At 44.6% G+C, this 27,645-nt stretch overlaps 1 protein-coding gene across 4 annotated transcripts in view; it reads right to left on the bottom strand.

Annotated features, from left to right (window-relative positions):
- LOC122798404 (kunitz-type protease inhibitor 2-like) overlaps positions 1 to 27,645 on the bottom strand; it is a 986,210-nt gene that overhangs the window by 221,796 nt on the left and 736,769 nt on the right. The window contains exon 8 of one of the 4 annotated variants that reach the window (XM_044067323.1): positions 19,641 to 22,275. The exons of the other annotated variants lie outside the window; for them this stretch is intronic. Coding sequence (XP_043923258.1) covers positions 22,109 to 22,275 — 167 coding nt within the window. The 3' untranslated portion in view covers positions 19,641 to 22,108. Of the gene's footprint in view, positions 1 to 19,640; positions 22,276 to 27,645 lie in introns of those variants that run through there. 4 annotated transcript variants of the gene reach the window in all.

Here is a 27,645-nt window from a genome sequence, read left to right as displayed (position 1 = left end):
AGTTTCTGGGTCAGCAGCAGGGTTTTTATAAAGAAATTTATGAGAATCTGGAACCCTGTAGTATCTGTCTGGTTTAACAGGGGCAGGAGGTAAAGAGTCAGGAGAAAGGCCGGACTCTGAAAATACATCTACAATGGGGAATGGCCAGAGGCCTGTGTTGAGGTAGTAAAAGAAAATCTCTAAGCCTTTTCATTGATTATGAATAATCTTGGCTCTCCCAGTGGAAGTGCTCCCTCATGGTATGCAGGGTTTCTCCAAAAGAATAATCCTCAGGAGAGGCTGAAGGGATAGATTCTTTAGCATCAGAATCTTCATAGGGAGGAAGAGAGTATTCCTGTGCAGAAGAGGAGTCAGAGGAAATGGAAACCTGATCTGAGGAATCATAGTCTGTCTCTTGCCTAGGCCTTTTGTCAGGAGGGGGATGGGAACCCCTGATCAAGGTAATTAGGTCTTCGACCATTTTGAGCATCTGTTTTTTAGGCATGGAAGTCTATCCTGGAGAATGCTGTACTTGTTTCTTCGTCTTTAGAGCTGCTTTAGTTTTTGCTTTGGAAGCTGAAATAGGCTTTACATATAACTGTGTAGGTCTGAAAACACCCTCAGAAGCAGATGCCTGCTCAGCGGCTCCAGACCCATCTGAGGGAATGGTTTCAGAGTGTCCAACACCTTGAGTATCCAGAGGCCTAGCTGGCTCCACGTGGGAGTCGTCAGCGGCCTGTGGCTCTGAGGTAGCAGGTGCCAGGGGCTGGGAAACACCTCACTGAGAACCAGCGACTGGCTTAGCATAAGCCTAGTCATCTGTTTTGGATCTTGGATACCTGTCCTTTTCTTTTTCCTTGCGTTTTTTAGAAACTCTGTTCGTCGGCTGTTCCGACGGCATTATATAATTAAATCTTTGGCCAAAGAAATGGAAAGCAAAATCAAACAGACGCTTAATAGTGCGTTAGTTAAATCTAGCACAAAACCGACGGCTAGCAACGTTGTGATCAGGGCCTAGGCAAGGAATACAGTAAGAGTGAAAATCCTTATGAGGTATTTGCTTCCCACAAGAAATACAATTGTTAACTTTCTGAAATCGGTCTGGAGCAAGAAAAGTTTCCCCAACGGGGTACTTCGCTTTAATGAAGACTTCGTATCTGAAATTCGTATTTGAAAATCTCAGGAGTCTGCCGACCGGCTCTTGTGAACTGCTTTTGCTTCGGGCACCGCACGGCAGAAAAGACTGAAGAAAATGGCGTCGGCTGCATCTTTTACACCCCTGGCGCACAGACATCAGGGAGGAGGCGACAGCAACCGATGCCGGACCTAGACTTTGGAATTCAGGCCGACTGCGGGTAGCCTGCCAGCACGATAACCCAAGAGTAATGACTGCAACAGTGAAACAAGATGAGCATCATAATTTAGATCTCATGGAGGTGGAACCGACCTCCAGGGGAGCCTGAGGTGCAGTACTCTCTTAAGGAATAACTTTGGTGGGAGATGGGAAGCTACAGGGGGATCAAGAGGCAGACAGAAACAGCAACAAGGTGCGCTTTAACAGAAGAATATGCCAACCCTGTTTGCAAGAGTTCACACAGACAGACAGCACTACGGGGACCTCAGTCTGAAATGGGTCTGTCTGTGTAGACACCACATGGAGAATCTCTTCCATTTAGACAAATAAGATCTCCTAGTGTTAGGTTTCCTGGCCTCCTGCAGGACTGTTAGCACATCCTCAGTGTAAAGTGTCTAGAGGGGATCAAAATTCTATCACCCACAGGGTTAGATTCAGAGATTCCAGATGGGGATGGATTAGAGAGATACCTTATCCTGTGTGAGAAGGTCCACTGTGTGGTAACAACTTGTGATGAATGCCCCTGGCTAAATGCAGAAGGGGGAACCAATGCTGTCTTGGCCAAAAAGGAGTCACCAACAAGATTTTTGGTTTATCTTGCTGTATCTTCAGCAGGATTTTCTGAAGTAATGGGAAGGGGAGATAGATACAGAAACCGCCCCTTCCATGAGATTGAAAAGACATCCATTGCCCATGGTAACGGGCTGAGAAGCCTGGTGCAAAACAGTGGTAACCGTCTGTTCAGAGGGGAGGGAAACAAATCTAGCTCTGGTGTACCCCACCTGTGACCAATGTCCAGAAACGGGTCCACTTCTTAACTTCGAAAGATCACAATCTCGAGATTCACAATATCGAACCCAGAATCCAGAGGTTGTGAAATCTCAAAATAAAGGTCAATCACTAAATGTCGAAGTTTGAAAATTGAGAACAGTCGTTTCCACACAGGGAAATGAATTGTTTGGCTGTTATGCGGATTTTGTTATTCCTCCACTGTACAGCGATCTTGGAGTTGGTATATTTAGTTGGGTGTGTGTGGGGGGCCCAGCCCCCCACATTGGGGTGTGGGCAAAGCCCCCTACTTCATTTGTTTAAAACTTTTTTTTTTTTTTTTTTTTTTAATTTGGCCAACGGCATTGTTTCCTTATGTGAAAACGATTTTCAATGTTAAGGGTTCGATATTTAGTGATCAACATTTGTTCGATAACCTAAGGTTTCGATCACGTAATATAGAACCGTCTTGCCAGAGGCAGCATGGGTATAGTGGAAGCCATATGACCCAGTACTCGGATATCGTTTGGCTGTCAAAGCAATGGCTTTGAGAATGGAGGCCAGATACTGCCTCAGGGTTTCCACTTTTTTGGGGGTAGAAGGAATGCCCTCATGACATCTGTCTTTATCCTGCAGCCTAGTAAACTTTGTCCTGGGAAGGACTTCGGTTGGACTTGGGGAAGTTTATGTTGAATCCCAGTGCCTGCAGGGCTGAAATGACTTGGTGGAGTTGGATCTGCAGGGATTGGGAGCATTCAGCCTGAATCATGAGGTCATCCAGGTATTGCAAAATTTGAATCCCAAACTGTAAGAGCCTTAGAGGCAGATGGAGTCTGGGGGGTGGCAGTGAAGCCAGGTTAGTGACAGGCTACCCATATCCTAAAAGGGATATTTCTGGGCAGGAGTTTGAGCAGGCTTAGAAGGGGTCTGCTGTTTCCTAGTGTCCCTTCTTGTCTAGGCATGGGGAGCTGGGGCAGAGTGTCTCCTCATGAACTGGGTCGTTGAGGGACAGTTCCTGTGAAATTTGGGTACAGGGCAGAACTGGTGTTTTAAATCCTGCAGTTCCTTCCCTTTTTGCTGAAGGGCCTTAAATAGCTCAGCTACTTTAGATCCAAAAAGGGCAGAGTTATCCACAGGTGCATCCAGCAATTTGACCCTTGTAGCCTTAACCATGAATATCTTCAGAGGACTGAAGCTGAGTCTGCAAACCTGGCAGAAGCTTCTGCAGCATCATAGCTGCATCTAATTGAGTGTCTAGTAACTTAACATAGGGAGATAAGACTGGAGATTTCAGCCTTGGAAGATGAGTCAGGAAGGTCAGCTAAAAGCTTGGTGGCCTGGGTCAAAAGAGCCAAGGCATGTTTCGACATGTGTCTGGTAATTCACTGCCCTAGAGGCCTGGGTAGCAGAAGTATATACAGTCTTACCACGGCACTCCATGACCTTACTGTCCTGGTCTGTAGGAAGGACAGAGGTGGAGGTAAGTAGCCTGGGTGGCTTGTCTGCTGAAACTGAAACAGTGGCAGGGTCAGCAACAGGGAATTCTATCAAAAATGTTGTACCTATCAGGCCTTCTATGAGCAGATGGTTGTGAATCAGGACTAAGAGAAGCAGTATTAAAAGCATCCAAGAAAGCTGGTAACAATGGAGAAATTGCATTAGGAGCAGGGCTTTCCATCTGCAGCTGCTCTTATTTTTGGACCTCTGACATTTCAGAAGAGTCCCACTGAAAATGTTCTCTCACTTTAGAAATAGTCTCCCCAAAGGTGAGGTCCTCTCCTGGGGAGTCAGCCTCAGCAGATTCATCCTCTGGAGAAGCATTCCCAAGGGAAGGCATCTGAGAAACATAGGAGACAGAAACCTCTGAAGAGGAGTCTGAGGAGTCCTCAGCTTCAGGTTGGATAATTTCCTCAACTTGAGGCCTGGGACTGATAGGACCAGCTTGTGAGGAAACAGGCACAGCGGGCCTTAGGGCCACAAAGGCATTAAATAGGCTCTGTGAAAAAGCCTGCCAATCAGCTCGACTTTCAGCAGGAGGGGAAAGATATTTTGTTTTGTGTTTCTTTTCAAGTGAAGGCCTAGAAGGCGTAGGCCCTAGGGAAGGCCTAGTCTCAGAGTGGCTTAGAGTCTGTTAGCTGGGAAGCAGTGGAAGGGCCTGTCTAGGCAGCAGTAAGAACCCAAGGCTCCCCCTCATCATCAGCAGATGTCTGTAAGCCCTCCCAGGACATGCCTTCTGCCTAGGTTCTGCAGCCTCCCGAGGCATACTCGCTATACCTGTAACAGCAGACTCCGAACTTTCCTCCAGGTGAATGTCAGCCACACAAGGGACGTCTGGTGGAGGAGGGGCATGGAAACCAGGACCTTTTTAGGTGGTCCTATGAGCTAACTGGACGACCTTTCCATCCCTAACACTAAGTGTTTAAAACACTGATTCTCCAAGTAAATGCTCAAAGCATGTAGATGACTGCAGTGTGTCTTAGGGACGAAGGCCTGACCAATCGTGCAATTAAGATGGTTGTGGGTAGGCCCTGGACAGAAAAGGCAGAGTTTGTGGATGTCCTTATGGGGGATCTGACAACAGCACCTGTACCCTTCCCTTCCTGAATGACATGTAACCTAAACAGTCATGCAGTGACAAAAAGGAATCCGAAACAGCCCCAATGGGCTACTTATCTTCGAAACTTGATGATCCAATGGCAAAGATGGCATAAGCGCTGATGTTCAAATGGCGGCACAGAAGTTCTGAGGAAAGGTACATGCAGGCATCACTTTTATGGCCCACGCTCCCTAGGTGAATGTCAGACGTCCCACGTACCTAGCAGTGATTACAAGCTTTTGCATACTGGGTGGACATTCTGGTAGTAAGCAGAGGATAACCTAAGAGTTTGGAATACTGCAACATGAGAACAGAAGGACATCTCACAAGTACTGTAAAACCAGAAAACAAATAGCCTCGAGTGGGTGCTGGTTATGATGTTGGCACTAACTAGAAAACCTTTTCCATTTGTTAATATAGAATTTTCTAGTAGTAGGCTTTCCTGAATCCATTTAGCATCTGCTGCACAGTCAGTATACTGACTCCTAAAAGTAATTAAGACCCTATCATCCAGGCAGTCAACTGAAAATGACTGATGTCAGGCTGTATCAAACACCCCTGAACTTGTGTGATTAGATCTAGTCTGCAGTGGCCATTTGAAAAAGAAGGGATAAAGTACAGTTTTGTACCTACCATAAATGTAGATGTTCGAAGATCCACATTGCTGCAGTCCTTACACTTGGGTAGTCCGCTGTCCTCGGTCGGCCCGAATATCAAAGTATAAGGCTGACGTCGGTCAAGGCGCATTAGACTGACATCAGGATGTCAGGGTACAAATGCGCATGACCGACGTCATATCCTCAGTCTTTTCTTGCCCCAGATGTCAGAAGACCCTAAAAAGAAAGGTCAAAACCAAAAGACAGCAAACAACCAACCAACCACCCTTGCACTAATAATATGTACAATGTATACAATATATACAATATTTACAACCCAACCCACACAACCGCCTCTAACTACAGAGGGGAAGGAGGGAGGGTAAATTGGACTGCAGCAATGTGGATCTTCGAACATCTACATTTATGGTAGGTACAAAACTGTACTATGTTCTTCATCTCACATTGCTGCAGTCCTTACACTTGGGTAGAATCCCAAAGCAGAGGTAAGGGAGGATGGCAAAACTATAAAGAAGCAGGAGCTGCCAAAATGCCCTGTAAAATAGCAGTGGCAAAACCAGCCCTAGATTTAGAGTAAAGTGGAAGGTGGTAATGCTTAGAGAAAGTATGTACTGAACTCCAAGTAGCTGCCTCCAAAATATCCTTAGTTGCCACCCCCCCTTAAAAAAGCTGTTGAAGTGGCAGTAGCCCTAGTGGAATGAGGCCTAATCCCAGCTGGAATCTCCTTGCCATGATGGGAATAACAGAAAGCAATGCAAAACCCAATCCACTTAGAAATAGTTTGTTTTGACACAGGCTTGCCCTGAGAACTCAAAGCAAAAGAAACAAATAACTGCTGAGACTGCCTGAACCCCTTAGTCCTGCTTAAATAATAACGCAACTGCCTGTGTACATCTAAAGTGTGCAGAATCTTTTCCCCTTTATTTTGGGGATTTGCATAAAAAGTAGGCAAATGAATAGTTTGGTTTAAAGCCACACTAGAAACCACTTTAGGCATAAAGGAAGGATTAGTACGCAAAGATACCCTATCCTTATGGAAAATTAAGAAAGGCTCAACCGCCATAAGGGCCTGCAATTCAGAAACCCTTCTTGCAGAGGTAATGGCCAACAAAAAAGCAGTCTTCCATGATAAATATTTCAACTCGGTAGTAGCTGCAGGCTCAAAAGGTTGTAGAGTGAGTTTCTCCAACACAAAATTGAGATCCCAAGCAGGAGTAGGAGCTCTACGTGGGGGTCTTATATTCTTTGCCCCTCTAAGAAATTGCTTGAACAAAGGATGAGAAAACAATGGTGGATCACAGTCATAGTGAGCCGAAATTGCTGCAGCATGAACCTTAATAGAAGAGAAGGACAAACCCTTGTCCAATAACTCAGTAAGATATTGAAGAGCCGCACTTAAATTAGGCTCTGAAACATCAAAATCCTTTGCTGCACTCCAAAATAAAAATCTCTTCCATTTATCTGCGTACACTTTTCTTGTACTAGGCCTTCTAGCTTCCAAAATCACATTCAAAACTTGCTGTGGAAGTTGAGACCCTCTATGGTTAAAAACAGAATATGCCAGGCTGTTAGGTGAAGAGAGTGAAGCTTGACATTGAGCAAATGACTGTCCTCCTCAGACAACAGGTGTGGAATCGAAGGTAAAGGCCAAGGAGGCTCCCGTACCAGACTTCTCAGTAATGGGTGCCAGTGCTGTCGAGGCCAATCTGGAGCTATTAAAATCATCCTTGGCTTGTCCTGTCTGACCTTTAGAAGTACCTTTGGGAGGAGAGGCAGAGGTGGAAAGGCATACACATGAAGATTTCTCCAATTGAAAGAAAGAGCATCCACTTTCCAAGCTGTGGGATGAAACCTTTTCGTGCAAAACTTTGGCAGCTGGTGGTTTAGTGGAGAAGCGAACAGATCTATGTCTGGAGTTCCCCATGACATTGTCAATTTCTGAAATACACGAGGATCCAATTTCCACTCGTGGGGATCCATAATTCGTCTGCTCAACACATCTGCTAAGGAGTTCTGTGCTCCCGGCAGAAACCTTGCCTGAAGATTGAGCTGTAAACTGAGAGCAGTCTCCCACAAAATCATTGCTTGCCTGCATAGAGGATAAGAATGTGTTCCCCCTTGCTTGTTGATGTACCACATGACAGTTGTGTTGTCTGTTAGAATCAACACCTGCCCTGGAAGAAGTAGATCCTTGAAAGCTATTAATGCAAACTGGACTGCTAACATCTCCTTCAAGTTGATATGTAGATGTTGTAGTCTGGCAGGCCACTTGTCTTGTATCCACTTTCCATTCAGATGAGCTCCCCAAGCTTTGTCTGAGGCATCTGTCGTTAGAATCTGACTCGCCTCTGGCCGGGTCACAGAGAGTCCCTTGTTTAGGTGACATTCCTGAGCCCACCACAAAAATTCCTTTCGAATGCAAGGTATTATTTGAATGACAGTGTCCAGATCCTGGCAGTGCTGTGTCCATACATTCTTGAGATACCATTGCAGCTTCCTCATATGCAGTTTGGCATTGGGAAGCACCAGAATACAAGATGCCATGAACCCCAAGGCTTGAAGGACTGTCCTTGCAGTCAGCCTGGACTGATGAGACAATTGATGAAAGTAAAGGGAAAGATTCTTTTGTTTGTCCGGGGTCAAAAGGCCATCTGGGATGCTGTATTCAGTCTTACACCCAGAAAGCACATGTCCTGAGAGGGTACTAGACTGGACTTTATTTCGCTCACAGAATACCCCAGGCATCTTAGCACTGCTATCACATATTCCAGATGATGAAGAAGCTCGTCCCTTCCTTGAGCCAGAATCAGGCAATCGTCCAAATAAGGATAGATCTGTATTCCTTTTAGCCTGAAGAAAGCTATCACTGGAGCCAGAACTTTCGTGAACACTCTGGGCGCAGTAGATAAGCCAAAGGGCAATGCAGAGAACTGATAATGAGAAGTCCCAGCCCGAAAACGCAGATACTTCCTGCAACTCAGTCTGATAGGAACATGAAGGTAAGCCTCTTTGAGATCCAAAGTTACCATCCAATGATCTTTGCCCAGCAGAGGTAAAAGCTGTTGTAACGTCAACATTTTGAACTTGGGAATGTCCAGATAAGTGTTGAGGATAGATAAATCCAAAATTGGTCTCCACGTGTTCCCCTTCTTTGGTACTAGGAACAGGCGAGAACAAAATCCTAGGCCCACTTCTGGCATAGGGACCGGCTGTATGGCCCCTATTTAAAGCAACAGAGAAATTTGTTTGTGAGCCTCTATTCTTTGTTGAGGAGGAACGTCTGGCATGCCTTTGAAAGGAGGCAAGGTATGGAAATAAAACCTGTAACCGTGGTATATAATGTCCAATACCCATCTGTCTTGGGTAATTAAACTCCAATTTTCCTTGAAAAGTGCCAACCTCCCTCCCAAAGGTGCTGCCAGACGAGAAGGCTCTGGCAGCTGAAAAGGTAGGTCATTGTGTCTGTTTACGAAAGGACTGACCCCTGCCTTCACCCGAAGACTGTGCAGGTGAACTCCCTGTTCTAGGCCTGAAAGAGCCCTGAGCTCTGCCCCTACCACGTCTAGATCTACCCCTAGACTGGGAATCATAAGAAGGATACGTCCACCCCTTAGTAGGCCAATTTCTACTAAATTTCGGAGGCTGAACCTGCAAAAAATCTTTAACAGTCTGCATAGACTTAGCCTTGTCTTCCATTTTCTTCAAGACTGCCTCAACAGGTGAACCAAACAACACATCAGATTGTAAAGGAGCATCTAAAATCCTTGTCTTAACATGGTCAGATAAATTCTGGTCCCTCAGCCAGGCGTGCCTGCGAAGAACTGACCCAGTGGCAGCCACCCTAGACGAGGCCTGTACAGCATCAAAACCACATTGCAAAGAATGCTTACCCACCTGTTCAGAAACATGTACTAAATCTTGTAATTCTTTACACTCAATACCTTCCGCCAGAGCATCTACCTTAGACTTCAATTGAGAAAGTAGATAGTTTTGGTATTTCAACATGTGAAACTGGCAATTCAAAGCCCTCATAGCTAGAGTGGAAGAAGTATAGACTTTCTTTCCCCATCTATCCAAAGCCCTGGCCTCTTTATCTGGAGGAACCGGATTTTTAACAACAGAAGCCTTAACACCCTTAGGCCCCTGACTAACAGTTTCTGGGTCCGCCCTAGGACTCTTAAAAAGATACTTATGAGCTTCAGGCACCCTGTAGTACCTATCCGGTTTAACAGGAGCAGGAGGCAAAGAATCAGGATTAAGAGAAGCCTCTGCAAACACATCTTCCACAACATCCAGAACAGGAGGTATAGCCAAAGGCCTATGCTGGGGTAAAAACAAAAATTCCCTAAGCCTTTTCCTGGAATCAGAGAAGTCCTGACCTTCCCACTTAAAATGCTCCCTCATGGAATGAAGAGTCTCTGAAAAAGAAAAATCCTCAGGAGGAGAAGCAGAAGGAGTAGAATCATCCACATCAGAATCAGAATAAGGAGAATACTCCTGCAAGTCTTCAGCCGAAGACTCAGACACATCCGAAGCCTGCTCATAACCCCCCAACTCTGGTTCCACCCTAGGCCTCTTATCAGGAGGGGGCATAGAACCTCTAATTAAGGTAATTAAATCCTCTGCCATTTTAAGCATGTGCTTCTTGGGCACAGATCCTGAAGAACTAGGAGTGACACCCACAGAAGCTAAACCTGACCTGCCTCTGGGAGAAGCCTTGGAAACAGAAGGAGAGGGCCTAATCATCCTAGGAAGGGAGGGGAGTATAGTTACCTGAGAAGCCCCTTCAGCCTGACCTGCCTCCTGGGAGGCCACATCCTGCAAAATCAAAGTTTCCCCCTGGGACTCCAGAGAGGCCTCCGTCGGAACCACCGGTTCCACTGACGCCTCTAAAGAACCGGCGTCCGGTACGGACGACTCTTCTTGTCTGGGCTTAGCTGCTTTGTCTTTGCGCTTCTTCGAAGAAGCAGGCGTCGGAGCATCCGACGGCATATTATAATTGCACCGCTTCCCGAAGACTAACCTGGCACAATCTAATCTTCTCTTAATAGTGCGCTTACTGAATCTAGCACAAAAGCGACACCCAACAACGTCGTGCTCAGGCCCTAAACAAGGAATACACAAAGTATGGTAATCTCTATGCGGTATCTGTTTCCCACAAGAAATACAGTTATTCACTTTTTCTGACATCCGGTAAACCACTGAGGCAAGAAAAAACTAAAATATTCCCCAACGGGGTACTTAGCCAACTTTGACTCTGTCTGAAACTCCGAATTCGAAAAATTTCAGAACGCCAAACGGCACTTGCAACGCTGCTTCTGCATCGGACCATGCGGCAAAAAAGACTGAGGATATGACGTCGGTCATGCGCATTTGTACCCTGACGTCCTGATGTCAGTCTAATGCGCCTTGACCGACGTCAGCCTTATACTTTGATATTCGGGCCGACCGAGGACAGCGGACTACCCAAGTGTAAGGACTGCAGCAATGTGAGATGAAGAACATCCACAGCTGCCTGGGCCAGAAGGGAGTCGCTACAATGATTTTGGGGAATTCTTTCTGAATCTTCAGCAGTACCCTGGATATGAGTGGAAAGGGTAGAAAGGCATACAGGGGCATTCTTGTCCAAGGAAAAAAAAAGCCACAAGTCTTCCAGATCTTCTTGCATGGAGTCCTGGAACAGATTCTTGCCAGCTGTTCAGAGAGAAGGCAACTATCCACAGATGGATAAAATCTTGGAAGACCCCCTGATCTAAGTTCCACTTGTGACAGTCTGCTCTTGTCCTGCTCAGCCTGCCACACAGTTTTATTCTGATAAAATGTAGAACGCCTGTAGAGTGAGGTTTTGCTATAAAACTATATGTCAGGCTACCATGGCTAGTCTACAAAGGAGTACACAACCTGGTTCCCCTTGCTTGCTGATGTATCATGTGACTGATATTGTCTGTAACCACTTGAAGAGGTTCAGGGGACCAAAAATTGTTCAGAGATTTAAGTGCCTTGATCACAGTAAGCATCGCTTTTATATTTGTGTCTGCATCCATCATTGGTGTTCCATGCCCCCAGCACTTTTACCCTTCCTGAAACTGCTCCCCAAACAAGTCTGAAGCATCTGTGGTGACATACAGCTTTGAAGTAGGGAGGGAGAAGGGAAGACCTGGAAAGATGTCTCCAACACAAGACTTCTCTGACAAACCCTAGCATTAGACTTTGAAAAGTTAAAAGATGTTGATGCTAGGACCCAAAGAGATGTGGAGTCTTGCCAGGGGTATTCATGAGAACCAAAGACGGCATGAGACCCAGAATCCCAAGATATTCCCTCACAGTGACCAAAGTCTGTACCTTCTATAACTCATAGTATTTTCTGATGGACTAAGAAACTTCAGTATTTTCCCACTGAAAACACTGGCACATGCAAGCAATAGTCTCAGTGAAAGAGAACCTCCCCCAAAGGGAGAATCAGAAACATAGCTCTCCTCAGTCTGAATCACAAATGTGAAGAAAAAAACTGCATGCATCAGTGCATCTTCAGATTCAGAATCTTGAATCCCTTTAGGGAAACACATCTCCCCTCTTCTACCAGAAAAGTATAGTTGTGCACAATCTTACCATAACTTTGGATGTCCTTTCCCTTCTATCTGCTATATCCATAAAACATGAGGGAGTCTGCCTCTGGTTGACTCATACGCCTGGCCATTTTAGAAAAAGTTAGCTGGTACTGTGAAGGTGTGTGCATCGGCCTGCTACATTCAGCGTATGACTGCCATAAATGGATGCCGGGTATAAAAGCAGACATCGGCATGTACCTACCTCAGAAATGGATGCCACCAGAAACCAGCGACTATGGAGTACTATGGAGTGGGTACTCAGGAGTCAGGCATCAGGGGGAAAGCAGGGTGGGAAACTATACAGCAGCAAACAGAAGAGAAGGATATTTAAAGCTATGGTAAGATTTTTACACAACTATACAATGTCCTATTCATAATGCTGCTGTACCCATAACATGGGGGAGAGTGCAAAAAGTCATGCTATGAAGAATTGGGTGGAGGAAAAGAGACATTTTCCACAAAGCCATGAAGAATGGCCTTGGTGAATCTTGCCCTGAACCTGGAAATAATGTCCAGCTTACAGTGTTTGGTGAAAGTGTGGACAGATGACCATGCAGATGCTTCTAAAATGGCAGCTGTATCCAAACCCTTAAAGAAGGCACCAGAGAAGGACACAGCCCTAATAGAGTGTGCCTTCACTGGGAAGGGAAGCCTTTTGACATGGGCTGTATAGCAAAAGGTAACAGTTTGAGAGATCCAGGAGGAAATGGTCTGCTTGGAAATGGTGTCCCAGGGCTCTTGGGTGGAAGGAGATAAACAGCCTATCAGATTTACAGATGGATTTGGTCTTGTCCAAACAGTATTAGAATTGTCTATGTACATCCATCCCTATGCCAGAAGTGGGCCTAGGATTTTATTCTCGCCTGTTCCTAGTACCAAAGAAGGGGAACACGTGGAGACCAATTTTGGATTTATCTATCCTCAACACTTATCTGGACATTCCCAAGTTCAAAATGTTGACGTTACAACAGCTTTTACCTCTGCTGGGCAAAGATCATTGGATGGATCTCAAAGAGGCTTACCTTCATGTTCCTATCAGACTGAGTTGCAGGAAGTATCTGCGTTTTCGGGCTGGGACTTCTCATTATCAGTTCTCTGCATTGCCCTTTGGCTTATCTACTGCGCCCAGAGTGTTCACGAAAGTTCTGGCTCCAGTGATAGCTTTCTTCAGGCTAAAAGGAATACAGATCTATCCTTATTTGGACGATTGCCTGATTCTGGCTCAAGGAAGGGACGAGCTTCTTCATCATCTGGAATATGTGATAGCAGTGCTAAGATGCCTGGGGTATTCTGTGAACGAAATAAAGTCCAGTCTAGTACCCTCTCAGGACATGTGCTTTCTGGGTGTAAGACTGAATACAGCATCCCAGATGGCCTTTTGACCCCGGACAAACAAAAGAATCTTTCCCTTTACTTTCATCAATTGTCTCATCAGTCCAGGCTGACTGCAAGGACAGTCCTTCAAGCCTTGGGGTTCATGGCATCTTGTATTCTGGTGCTTCCCAATGCCAAACTGCATATGAGGAAGCTGCAATGGTATCTCAAGAATGTATGGACACAGCACTGCCAGGATCTGGACACTGTCATTCAAATAATACCTTGCATTCGAAAGGAATTTTTGTGGTGGGCTCAGGAATGTCACCTAAACAAGGGACTCTCTGTGACCCGGCCAGAGGCGAGTCAGATTCTAACGACAGATGCCTCAGACAAAGCTTGGGGAGCTCATCTGAATGGAAAGTGGATACAAGACAAGTGGCCTGCCAGACTACAACATCTACATATCAACTTGAAGGAGATGTTAGCAGTCCAGTTTGCATTAATAGCTTTCAAGGATCTACTTCTTCCAGGGCAGGTGTTGATTCTAACAGACAACACAACTGTCATGTGGTACATCAACAAGGAGTAAAGGAGCATTTCAGCAGAGGTTTGAGGCGAAGGGAAGAAGGTAGGGAGATTGATGGCCTGATTCAAGGAAAGTTCATTAACTACTTTAGGCATGAAGGATGGACTAGTGCATAAGCAACCCTGTCCTTGTGAAAGACTGAAAGGGGGAGAGGCCATGACGGCTTGCAGTTCAGAGACCAGTCTGGCTGAAGTAATGGCCACCAAGGGGTTAGTTTTCCATGTAGTGTTGGAGAGAGCAGTCCTTGGCCGGCTCAAAGAGCAGCAAGGTCAGCTTTTCCAATAAAAAATTAAGATCCCAAGGGGAGGGGGAATGGGCTTCCTGGAAGGTCTAATGTGTAGTACCCCCTTTAAAGAGAGCTTAACTTCTGGTCTGGAAGCTAGAGGGGGCACAAGAGGTAGGCGTACTGAGACGGCAGATAGATGCAGTTTAATTGAAGAGTATGACAAGCCAGAGTTCATCAGTTCACAAAGGTAAGACAAAACCACTGGAGGTTCTACAGTCAGTCAATGGTTGGATATTTTGTTTTAGACACCAAACAAAAAAACGTTTCCACTTGGATACATAGGATTTTCTGGCCTCCTGCAGAAACTGAAGCATGTCCTTGGTGTAAAGGTGTCCGAAGGGAATCAATGCCCTATCACCCACAGTGTAATGTTCAGGTTGGATATTTGGGGTTGTATGACAGTTCCCTTCTCCTGTATGAGCAGGTCCAGCCGGTGGGGTAACTTGTGGTGATTGCCCTTGGCCGGATGATGTAATAGGGGAACCAATGCTGCCTTGGCCAAAATGGGGTCACCAACAAGATTTGAGGATGTTCTCTGAATGTTCAGCAGAACTTTTTGCAGGAGACTGAAGGGGGGGGGGATGCATAAGCGAACATCCCCTTTCAAGTTAAGGAAAGAGCATCCACCCTCCATGCCCTGGGAGAAGGTATCCTGCTGCAGAAAGCTTGGAGTTGTCTGCTCATGAGGGAGGCAATAAGGTCTACCTGAGGTATACCCAAACTATGGACAAGGTCCAGGAACACATCCCTGTTTTGCATCCATTCATGGACTTGAGTCATGGTCCTGCTTACAGCATCTGCCATCACATTTTCTGCAGAAGGTATGCAGACCGCCAGGAGGTTTACATGTCTGTTGGGCAATTTCTCATGCCTGTAGGGCCAATCTGCATAGAAGGTAGGACCCCCCCCCCAATTTGTTGACATACCACAATACAGTAGTAGTGTCTCTGTGTACCATCTCAGCACATCTGGTAGAATCTGATCCCTGAAGATTTGGAGGGCCAGAATCAAGGCTCTCATCTCTTGATATTGACTTGTTCCCTCTGTTGGCCCACTGTCCAAATGTGTCCGTCTCTCCATTCTCTTAAGATTGCACCCCAATCTGAGTCTGAAGCATCCGTGTACAGATCCTGGTTGGGGGGAAGGGGTTGTAGGGGAAGACCTGGATTGGCAGAGAACTGTGCAATCCACCAATTTAGTTCTCTGGAAAGGCAGAGAAGCAGGGGTACCCATAAACTCCACAGGGTGCAGGCGTTGTTTCCAGACTGTCCTTAAGTACCACTGAAATTTCCTCATGTGTAGTCTTGCGAAGGGTACTATGGGAACGGTGGAGGTCATGAATTCCAGGAGCCTCAAACTCCCTGGCAAACAGTGCTTGGAGAGGGAGAATCTCCTGGAAATAGGATGCAAGGGGCATAATCTTGTCTGGAGGGAGACAGGCTGTCATTTGTCCTGTCAAAATCCTGCAACCTAAGAACACATGATCCTGAGAGGGTGTCAGGGAGGATTTGTGGAGGTTTATGGTGAATGCCAGGCACCTTAAGAGGGTGATGAAGTCTAGATGTTGTTGGATCAACTGTGGGGATGATGCCTGGATGAGAATATCATCCAGGTAGGGGAAGAGTTGGATCCCCTGCATTCTGGCAAAGGCAATGATTGGGGGTAGGCACTTTGTGAACACTCACCAAAAGTAGGGGACCTAGAGGAATGCGTTTAGATGGGACAAATCCAAGACAGGTCTCCAGGGACCTTCTTTCCTGGGGACCAGGAACATCTTGGAGTAGAAGCCTTTCCCTTGATTGTGGAGATACCTCTTGAATTGTGCCTTGAGAGAGGATGGTCTGCAGATCTGGGGGAAAGGAAGCCATTTGGTCTCGAGAGGGTTGAGAAATGCCTCTGAAGGTAGGTCTGGTTTCCCACACCATAAAATAACCTAGTTTTATTATTTAGAGGACCCAAGAGACGTGGGTAACCTGTTTCCAAGCAGGGAAGGACAGGGACAGGCACATGGAGAGAGGGAGTGTCTGGGCTTAATGCCTGGTAGTCACAGACTACCTGACTTTGCCTGAAAAGCCTTTTTTTTGAACTGGAGCAGACGGAGAAGACCCGGAGGGTGTTTGTTTCCTTGAATTTTTTTCCCCTTTGGGTGGCACGTCTGGAAGGCTCTCACAAAGGTAGCTTTAGCTGGATAGTTCCTCTGGAAGTGGAGACACAAGGAGACAAATATGTGCCAGAGGTCCTGGTGCATTTGCCCTTCGCTTGAAGGGCCTTAAAGAGTTCATCAGCCACTGAACCAAACAAAGGCTTGTTATCCAAAGTAGCATCCACGAGTTTTGACAATGTCATCAGGCAGAGGCTGTAGCCTAACCCAGGAATATTTGTGATGAGGATGCAGCCCTTGATGAAGCCTCCACTGCATCATAACTACACAATGGAGTGACTGAGTTACTTGACTGCAGGAATTGAAAAGACTAGAGACCTTTGATAGGGGAATCCAGAAGGTCACCCAGCTGTTTGATAGCATCAATAAAAAGGGCCAAGGAATATTTGGCCGTATGAGTTTGGTAGTTTACGGCTCTCATGGCTAAAGTGGCAGAGATCTATACTTTTTTGCCCAGTCTTTCCATTATTCTGCTTTTCCTATGCAGAAGCAAGGAGAGAAGTGGAGGGGAGAAGTTTGATCTGCAGCTACAGAAATTGTGGAAGGGTCTGAAAAAGGGGCCCTGAAGAGGAATTTTGCATCTTCAAGGACTTTATAAAACCTGTCTGGGCACTTTGGTGCAGGAGGTTGCGAATCTCAGGCTGTAGAGGCAGCCAGGAAGGCATCCAAAAAGGCAAGATGCATAGGAGGAACTGCAGACTGATTAGGGGACTCCATTTGTAAGAGGCCATAATACCTCGAGTCACAGCAACCTGACTGCAGTCCCACTTAGTCCTTCATCTGCACTATTTTTTCCCCAAGAGTAATGTCTTCCCCTGGGGAATCTGTTCCATTTGACTCCTCTGGAGAAGCATACCCCATAGGGGAAACAATTTAGGATATGTACGTTATGGCTTCATCCCCTGGAAAATTTTCTTCAGAGGAAATAACAGTACTAATTTACCCTTAGGAGTACAGACTGAAGGAACCTGGGCAGGGGCAGAGGCCTGGTGTAAATCAAGAAAGGCATTAAGTAGGCCCAGAGTAAAGGCCTGCCAGTCAGGCGCCTGGTCAGACAGTTGAGAAGGAACAGGTTTTTATTTTTGCTTCTTTTTGGGAGCACCGGATAATAGTCGTGGCCATTATGCGATGCAGGGAAGGAGGACCGGATGCCACTTCACAATATCAGAGATAACGTCTTTGTAGACGGCTATTTGGGGAACCCCACTTGGACCCTCGGAAATAAGCCTTGCTTCCTCGCCAGCACCCAATTCAGGTGCCTGCAACTCCATCTGGGATGTGCTAGTGGCTTCTTTGAAGGCTTCCTTCCAGGTACCAGTCAGTGGAATGTCTGCAGACGGACTCCGGGCCTTCACTAGCTTCGAGAGGCATGGTTAGAATAGAGGGCACAGCAGTAGGATGAGGCAGAGATTTCTAGGCCTTTTTTGTGGGCAGCTCTTCTGATGTTCTTGACGTTGGGTCCATGTGTTTGGCTAAGCGTCTCAAGCGGTGATTCTCTAAACACAATTTTAACACAGCCAGATAGCTCCTAAGGGTTTTGGGAACTAAAGCTTGACAGAATTCACAAGTGGTGTGGTCGTGATCTTGGCCTAGACAGAATAGGCAGAGCTCGTGCAAGTCTTTATGTGGAATCTGACTTCCACAATGACGCTTGCCCTTTCTATCCAACATTAACCCACAACGCAGTAGCATAAAGGTAACCAAAAACCCCTAAGGGGTACTTACCTGAATGCACACAAAGTGGCTTCTCCAAGTGAGCGATGACCGGAGCTGGCAGTCAAAGGTGGCACACAGGTGGCAGTAAAGTTCTGAGATAGGTGCATGCTGACATTCATTTTATACCAGACATCTGTTTATGGCAGACGTACACTGAATGCAGCGGGCCGACGAACATACCTTCGCAATAGCAACTAACTTTTCTAAAAAGTCCAGATGTATGAGACAGACTCCCTCATGTTATGGATACAGTAGCATATGAATAGAAGGACATCTAACTTTACCAGAAGTATCAATAAGCCTGAATTTAATCCTTAGCCAGACCTGTAAACTACTCCTATCCAAAGAAATTTGAGGAGTACACACGTTTGTTTTACTGTTTCTTTCAGAGAGGAAAAATTGGTCCAGCTGCGTTACTAATGGCAGCAGCAGCCTCCCCAGGGATGGGTAAAAGTATTCTGACTCAACAATGAAACCTTCCCTATTCTCTCTGCCAGGACCGACACGAGTGGGTCTCCCCTTTCCACTGATGGAACCCCGACAGAACCACAGGACATGGCTATGCCCCAAGTCCATAGTGGCTGAAGGTGCTACAATAGAGGGATCTGGAGTAAAAGAGGAGGGATCTGTGGTACAACAAATGACCAGAGCAGAGTCACCCACCTGCTGTTGAGGTAAACTGTTAGCCTGTTGTGGCAGCAAAGGCTGTTTGCGTAAATTTTCATTTTTTGGCAAGAACGACCGACCATGGGACCTGTAGCCTGTTCCATAGTCATCCCAAAAATACTGCCTCTTTTCTGGGGAACAGTAGCAAAGGCCAGTAAACACTACCAGTCTACAAAAGTTACTTTGACAGAAAAACATTGCAAAAATCACTTTAAAGCAGTATGGCAGCCCCAGAGAAGTAAAATGAACAGTTTATTCACATAAAAAAGAAAATGTCTTCACATAAAAACATTATCAGATAGTTTACACCACTTTTAAACTGACAGGAGAAACAACCACTCTGTTTAAAAGTAAGTTATAGTCTTCATGGCAATCCATTAAAAATACACTTCTAGCTTTAAATAACTTTTATGAAGAGGAAAGTGATAGAACAGCAACAAAAAGAAAATGGAAGTTTTTTTATTTCCCCAAGGGAACTGATTTGTGCAGCAAAGGATCAGCACAAGCATACGACCGGTCAATCAAAAGCCTGAGATGCAAACTTTTCAGCCGAAGCTTTGAAGGTCTTTGAACCCAAACTTGTCTTTTAATCAGATCAGTTCAACCAAATTGACAGTTTCGGCACATGGACGGTGCCTTGAAGCTTTGGAAGTTTGATGGCTTACATCTTGGCAGGATCTAACCCATACAGCTAAGGCTTCTGCTTCACTGATCAATATGATGGCCATCTCACTCAGGCAATTTGTGCAACACTATTTAGCTCTTTAGCCCTTTGAAATGAACTTCATCAGAACGTGCGTATTAATTTACTAAGTTCTATTAAACTCTAGCACACACCATAGCAACCCAATGGACTTTTCCTTTGAAAAAGGGCAAAAGGGCATTCAGGCATTCAAATAGAAAATCTCATTTTCAATTATTAACTTTAAATTCTGCAGAATGGTGCAAACTTGGTCATAGGAAAAGAAAATCCTGGACTTCAGTAATGGTCTGTCAAAAACAAAATTTATTGAAAGTCAGGTACCAGAAAAATAAAACCTTTAAAATTCATACAACCCACAGAATCTCAAGATTAGTATTTTCATTTAAAATTCAAGTATTTCCCCCTAAAAACACAGTAAATCATATTAACCTGAAACTTATATATGTAGCTATTAATTACTAATTAATTACCTAATAAAATGGATGCTTAAGACGAATGTTGCTGCACTGATAAACATACACAAGTATCTGCACAGTACCTTTTGATCTCCGTAGCTCACAGAACACTTGGGGATATTTCCCTCAAGTTTTCTTTTCCTCTAAAATTTGAAGTTCTCATGCTGGGAGTGCACATACTGCCTTTGCCTCAGACATGTTAACATCCCTGCAATGTTCTGCTAGGAGTGGACATGCACCCGGGATTCCAGTTCTTTCCCCACACCTGACTATACAAAGAACACAAATGGACAAATATACAAATTACAAACTTAAACATTTAATCACAGGAAGGTCTGCTATCAAGATACAACAAAGTAAAAGGCCACACATGACAAAATTCTCCTCTTCTTTTTTCTCAACATAGGTATTAAGAGGCTTCTGATGGAAGGTGAAAGCTCACATGGTCATTCCACAGTGAATTTCATGAGCCCAAGGGCTTCTTCAACAAGACCACCCTTGGGAGAAGAGCTAGGAGGAAAACAGAAAAGGACTCTAGTCCAGATGACTTTGGGACAAGACTGACAAGCCCTCCTTTGGCTAGTGACAATATACACACGAACAAAACAGGACACACTTTCAGCTGACAGATTATGTTTGCCAAATGCAAGATATGAGGTACACTCTAGCAGAAGTACAAGGAACTGAAGTCACAGAAAAACTCACATGCACAAACGCAATTTTCTCTACATTAGCTGAAGATGTTCTCATCTACGTTGAGCAACAGTATGCAATAAGCTGAGGGCCCACAAGTGGGAATATAATTTCCATTTCAACTTTCTGGCAAGTGGCCAACCAACCACTCAGCTGTGGCACTGATCCCCTAAAACAATAATTCAGACCCAGAAACTGGCCCCGGGGAGTTGGTGGTACCAGCTTGTGAGAACATGCAATATCCCCACTTCAGGTCTCACTCAAGACTGCAGAGTGCGCACCTCCAACGGTTCCTGATGCCATCCAAAGATGAGGAACAGAAGGATGACATCTTGTTAGAAATCAAAAGTGCACTGAAAGAGTAATACACAGTGGGCACTGTAATCTTTGAAGCAGAGCCAAGGTTGGTCAAAGACTTTGTTTTCAGGAACGTCAATTTCTGCCATATGCATCTACATGGCATCTCTGGACAAGCCCTCTAGGTAGTACTTCAGTAATTGTCAGTCATGTTTACTGAAAAAGTCAGGCAAAAGAAAATTTAAAATGCATAAAACCCGTACAATTTCAAGATTAGAGTTTGTTTTGATAAGTGCAAGTCCTTAAATTTGTCTCTTCAATGCCATTTGAATCCGGACTGAAGTGCGAGAATAGCTGACAACCAACGTAATGTTCCAAGTACCATGCAAATAAAGGCAACAACCTGCTACAGTTGTGAGCCAGGATTGGTCAACCACAGGTACACAACTTAAAAAATGTAACAGTGACCATATAAATTACAGGTGTTGTATTTTATGGAATCTAAACTGACTGGCTGAGCACACACAAGTACACCGACTTGGCTCCAGTGCAGAATACAGTGCATATGGGCTAAAGAAATTCAAGCTCAGACTGCAGAAGCTTATGATTTTGGTACTTATATAAAGTGGGTGCAAGGAAGACATTACACACACACACACAGTGCAGAAAGGGCTGTATAACCATTAAAACAGAAATCAAACTTCAGCATTCAGTAAGGGAAAAACTTTACAACAGAACTATAGTCATCAGCCCTCAATCTGTAGAGTCCTGCTAGACAAAGATTAGTGTTTCACTATCGACTCTCAGTTTACCCTTATATCTTCTCAACTCCAAATGCCACTCAGGGCTTACAGTATAAGCTTGATATATCACAGCTGACATCCCTTACAAGTATTGTCTGAGAACCAATGCATTTCATATTGTTCAGTTATGTAATTTCATTAGTAGGGTAAATAGAAGCACAAACTCTTGCACATAAATAATGCCTTTTCCAATTTGGGAAGTTGGATGCCAACATTTTGTTTTCAAACACATCTCCACCAAAGTTGAGAAAACAGCAGTACTAACCAGAAATCACTTCAGTAAAAACATTTTCCAATGCCAAAATTAGTGGGTACCAAAGAAAACAAGCAAACGCAGACTCATTTTTCTATTAATTCATGCCTTTGGTATTTTTACATCCTCCCTTTTGCTTGAATAATTTTATTCTCCATTATACTACTCTTTCCCCTAGAAAATATTAGGATCTACATGTCTTATGGCCTAGGATACAGTCAAGCTAAAAAAGTTGTTCTTCATTTTCTCTTTAGAGAGTGTAGGCACTATTCATAAGGCACTCTTTATCATTAGGAGGAGACCAGATGGTAGCCACAGTAGTAGTCCGATTCTTCTTAGCCAGCCTGATGAAGAAGCACACCATGCCAGTAATCAATATCAGAGCAAGAACACCCAATACGCCTGCCAATATTATTGCTGAAAAAAAATAAAAAAATACACATTCAGTCACAAAATCTAGGTATGAATAATGCCCTTCACACATTCATAAACCAAACTGCACATATCTGACCACAGCTGCAGAAAAGGAACTTGTTGCCCATTTGCTACCTCTGCAGTTCAATGCATCCTACAAACCATTTGCTCTTAGTTTTTGTATGCAAGGTAAGTCTTATACAGTCTGCGGATGGAATATGTTCTATTTTAGGTAGTTTTACCAACTTAAACCACAGGGCAGACTGATGGACCATTTAAAAACTACAGATTAAGTGCTCATGACATCACTTGTTTGACGGCTTGTAAGCTTTCAAACATTTGTTAAATACCCAATGCTCCCTATAAGTTGGTGCCCCATTCTTCCAACCCTTCAATGGCATTGTACGAAGTTATCTGCCATAGGAAAAATACTCACCATATTGCTTCATCACATTCTCGGACAGCCTCATTTGTTAATTTGCAGCTTCCAACCATTCATTTCCAGCACATGATTTACATTTACACAATGCTGGCTATTATAGATCAAAAAGTTCACATTAATTTTATTTAAAAAATTTAAGTTGAGGTCTAAAATGTACAGTTCATTTAACATTAACAATGATGCCAATATCACTTATTAACTCAGCCCACCGTAAAATATAAAAGTAATCAATAGGCATGCTACGGCAGCCTGTTGCATTAAGAGCTACCATCGTACTGCAAAACTTGCCTTGAAAAAATATGAACAGGAAGGAAAACTAAACATATGTAGCCTCAGATTGCTTGACAATTATGAACACTATTCAGAATTTTGTACCCAAGAAGAATGTGTGAAGTATAACAGCTTAATGAGTAAGCTACATTTAAACTGAAACCTGCCTGTCCCTGTAATGTCCAGAAAAACAACTCTGCAAATCTAGACATGCTCAGTGTCAGAGAATGACTTCCACCACCCCATAACTAATGGCATCTGGAATAATTTGCTCAGTGTAAGGTCACAAGCACATTCGTATCTAGAGGAATGTTCAAAAACATTCCATAGCCTTTGCCAAAATGACCTTTACTTTAGGAAAAGAGGGCATTAATAAAGGTAATATAAGGCAACTTGATCGCTCCCAACTGTCCAGGTTTTCATAGAATGTTTGGCTCAATAGTTTGGTCTGTTTCTCTTAAAATTTGTGGTTTTCTGGCAAATCATTCAGAACTGAATTCACTAAATAATAACCATTTGAGTTTCAGTCTTCCTATATTTCATCTAAGATTATACAACCAATGTTTAAAAGGTGTCTCTGGTTTTGCCCCCCCCCCGCCAATAAATTCTGGCTTTTTCCAGATTTCTTGTGCTGCATAGTTCTTCGGGGGGATAGAAGTTTAGTGCTGCTTGTGCCAAGTCTGTTTGTGTTGTTAGTAGCACAACAGGCAGTATACTTCCTTTTGATGCAGAATGCTGTGGGTTTTACTCCCACGGTATGTAGGTGGATTGTTGATATCGTACTGTGTTGCACTTTTAAAGGGGGTGGAAGCTGCAGTCCTGAGAATGTCCTTTTTGGCGGAGATACTTTGTAACTATGAACCTGTTATCAAGGAGCCACGTTTGTGATTTTAAGTATTTTCTTCTGATTTTGCTTTGCCGCCTACTTTTTGGCATTTTCCGGCTTGCGAAAGTTTATATCTGTAACAGTAACAGTACTTGGAACACATCTAGAGCCCGTTTACTGCATTTCCTGTGTTGCACTTAATTTAAAATCGTTTTTCTCTAAAAACTGCATTTTACCTGATTTTGGCCTAGCACTCAAGTGTGGGGTCATTTATTGCACTGTTGTGATTATTTTGCTGCTTGTGTATCTCTGCTACCTTTAAACTACAACAAAAAGAAAAAGAAAAAAAAATCTTGCTTTTTTCCCCACTTTCTGAAAGTTAAAGTTGAGTTACAGATTTGCTGTTCTGAACTGTTTGGAAGTTTGTAGAAGGCCAGTGCTTACTTGGGCAAAAGGGAAGTCTCTGTGTTCACCAGTGGGAGTGGTCAACACTGAACAGCCTGCCTGTCTCTGGAGAAGTGGTTACTACCTAGAAGCTGTAGTTTTATTGGCCATTTTGGGTCAATTCTAAACTCCTTGATCTCTCTCTCTTAAAACCCTACAACTCTTTTTGCGCGGTTTTGCGCAGTGAGCAGCGTCGGGAAGCGCCGTCTAAACAGGTTTAAACTATTCCAGGCTCCACAAAGTCTGCTCTTCACTTTTTCCCTTAGAACTGTTCAAACTCTCAAAGTAATCACTCTATTCTCTTTCTAAAGCCCTGCACTTGCTCAGCTCTTATAAGGAAACACTAACTAAAGCACTACACCCTCCTTGACTTCTCATAAGTATTAGGCTCCCGATTGGTCCTTCCTGATAAAGTGAAAAATCAGTTCCCTTCCCTAATCTGATCAGTAAAAAAACAGTTCCCTATACTAATCTGGTATATGCCCAAGGGTCAGTTTCAAGGTTATTCTCCAGTCCAGCTGGTGAAGCTGGGAATTTTGAGGCAATGTTTTAATTGCCTTATGTACACAGACAACCCTCTCCTCCTTCCAACAAACTCTAATACATGTGAGAGATGCAGTTACACAGCCAAACTGGAGGCAGAGCTCTCTCAACCCAAGACTCAGGAGGAAAAGGTAACCACCCACACCACAAATCCAGTCTCACATAGACCTATTGCATCTGCATACCCAACACATACACACAAAAACATACTTGGAGGCTCTAAATAAAACTCTGCCTAAACAGCAAAGACCTCCTAAGCAGATATCCAAGCAACAGCCACCCCTCAACAATACCCACGAATCACATATCTCACAAAATCAGTGTCTCACAGTCACAGCCCTTAAGGTTAAACACACCAAATACACTTGTTATAGGGGACTCTATTGTCCGGCACACTGACGTCCCGCTCACCAGACTGAACAAGGAGAAGGTCACTGTAAGCTGCCTGTCGGGTGCCAGGATCCGCCACATAACGCAATCACTCAGGTCACTCCAAAGCAAGTACAAGTATGACTCAGTCATTGTCCATGCTGGTGTGAATGACCTGAGACGTACCTCCCCGGACTACATGAAAAGAAACAGAGGAGTTCTCTGACCATGTAGCCCAGGCTGGTATGACCCTGACCTTGAGTAGCATCTTGCCCTCACCAAGAATGATGCCACAGTATAAAGACAAAATGATCAGTTTCAACAACTGACTAAAGTATTGGTGTCATTCAAAGGGGATCCAGTGTCTGTCAGCCTGGGATGACTTGCTTGACGAGCCACATTGCTTCGCTAGGGACGGCTTGCACCTATCACCCTTAGGCTTTCGTATACTGGCCAAGGCTCTTGCCACCCCCATAGTGCCTTTTTTAGGCAAGGCTCAAAAGAACAAACCCACACCCACCTCCATAGACAACCCAAAGATAAAAAAAACTAAAGGTAATATTACTCAATGCCAGAAGTCTAATCCTCAAGATGCACGCACTCGAGGCTCTCCTCAGTATGGAGGAAATAGATGTCTGTGCATTAACAGAAACCTGGTTTCAAGGCTCCTGAGAGCACCCAGCACTACCAGGTTATAACTCATACCATGCGTTTCGGCCCCAAAACTCGGACCAAAGCACAAAAGGAGGGGGGAGTATCTATATTCAAAGATACCTACACCTCCAGGTTAGTGGCATTGCATGAAGCATCGGAAACCATCCATGTGCAACTAACAGCAGGCAAAACTGCCTTTCAGTTTGTAGCCTGCTACAGAACACCCTCCCTATTACAGGAACCCCACTTGGCATTCCTGAGAACACTGGAGAATATGAAGGTCTCTCCAAACACTGTTATTGGGTGACTTCAACTACCCAAACATTGACTGGGAGAACTACTCAAGCCCAAACACCCTCGCCCAATGGTTCCTTGAATTTATAAACTCTAACGCAATGGAACAACTGGTCACCACTCCCACAAGAGGGAACATATTGGACCTGGTCATCACCAACATGGGGACTCTGTTCCACACCAGAGGTAAACCCCTCATTAATAAGATCGGACCATAAACAAATTTCCCTGGACATCCATATCCCGTCCCTACCCCCAGCCAAGGAAATCACTGTAAAGAATTTCTCAAAAGCCAACTTTGCACTTCAAGACTGAAGTGGAATCCTTCAAAGCCCCTGGGCCAGAGGATAATACAGCCCAATCCCTCATAAAATCATCAAAGGCCAGTTTCGAAAGACAAACTGCCCTAGACACTAACGATAATCACAAGGCCTTCTTTAGTTATGTCAGGAACATGGGCGGAAACTTTTAGTTATGTACTTACCATAACGATAAGATGTATGTGATCCATCTCACCTACATTCATAACTGATGGGCTCGGAGCAGAGAATCGGCTCCGACTTGGCCGATACAATAGCACGAAGTCTCTCATTGGCTGGGCCAACCCCCTTATCCCAGGATGCACCACTCCCAAACCCCCAGATCTTGTTTGCCCCACAACTCACCCACATGTGCCACTCCGACTGCACAACAGTGTTTCCTCCAGATCCAACAGGTAGGGGGAAGGAGGGCAGGTACGTAAGAATGTAGGCGAGATGGATCACATACATCTATCGTTATGGTAAGTACATAACTAAAAGATGTAATGCGATCCTATCTCGCCTACATTCATAACTGATGGGACAGCGTCCCTAGCACCTAGATCCTGTGAGGCTCACTGGAAAACACTCCTGAGCACTGTGGAACCAAAGGACGCCCGACCTCTAGAGGCCACGTCCAGTTTGTAATGAGAAATAAATGTATGTGGAGAAGCCCAAGTGGCCACTGCATACATCTCATCCACCAACAGTCTGGAGTGGAAGGCCACTGAAGTTGCCATAGCCCTAGTAGAATGCGCTCTAACTGGAAATGGAAGGCCCCTTCCTGTTGATGCATAAATAAATGAAACAATCCCTAATCCACCTAGCGATAGTGGTCTTAGTTACTGCTTTGCCAATCCTGTTATCTGCAAAGGCCACAAACAACTGGTCTGATTTCCTCTGCTGCTGTGTCCTATCCAAGTAAAACCTCAGTTGTCTATGCACATACAACTGATGAAGTCTGTATTCTGCCCTGTTGGAAAATTGTGGAAAGAAAACTGGTAGCTCTATAGATTGCTGCAGACAAAGAGCAGAAGAATCCTTCGGAAGAAATGACGGGTTTAGTCTTAGAGATACTCTATCCTTGTGAAAGATCAGATAAGGGGGCTTAACAGAAAGGACTTGAAGCTCCGAAACCCTTCTGGCTGAAGTAATAGCTACCAAGAAGGCAGTCTTCCAAGATAAGAACTTTTGCTCACAAGTGGCCGCAGGCTCGAAGGGATGAGACGTCA

The sequence above is a fragment of the Protopterus annectens genome, chromosome 1.part0 (genome assembly GCF_019279795.1).
Source record: "Protopterus annectens isolate FY-2018-M chromosome 1.part0, PAN1.0, whole genome shotgun sequence".
Lineage (NCBI taxonomy): Eukaryota > Metazoa > Chordata > Ceratodontiformes > Protopteridae > Protopterus > Protopterus annectens.
Note: the sequence above shows the minus strand (reverse complement) of the source record. Positions and strands in the feature narration are given on the sequence as shown.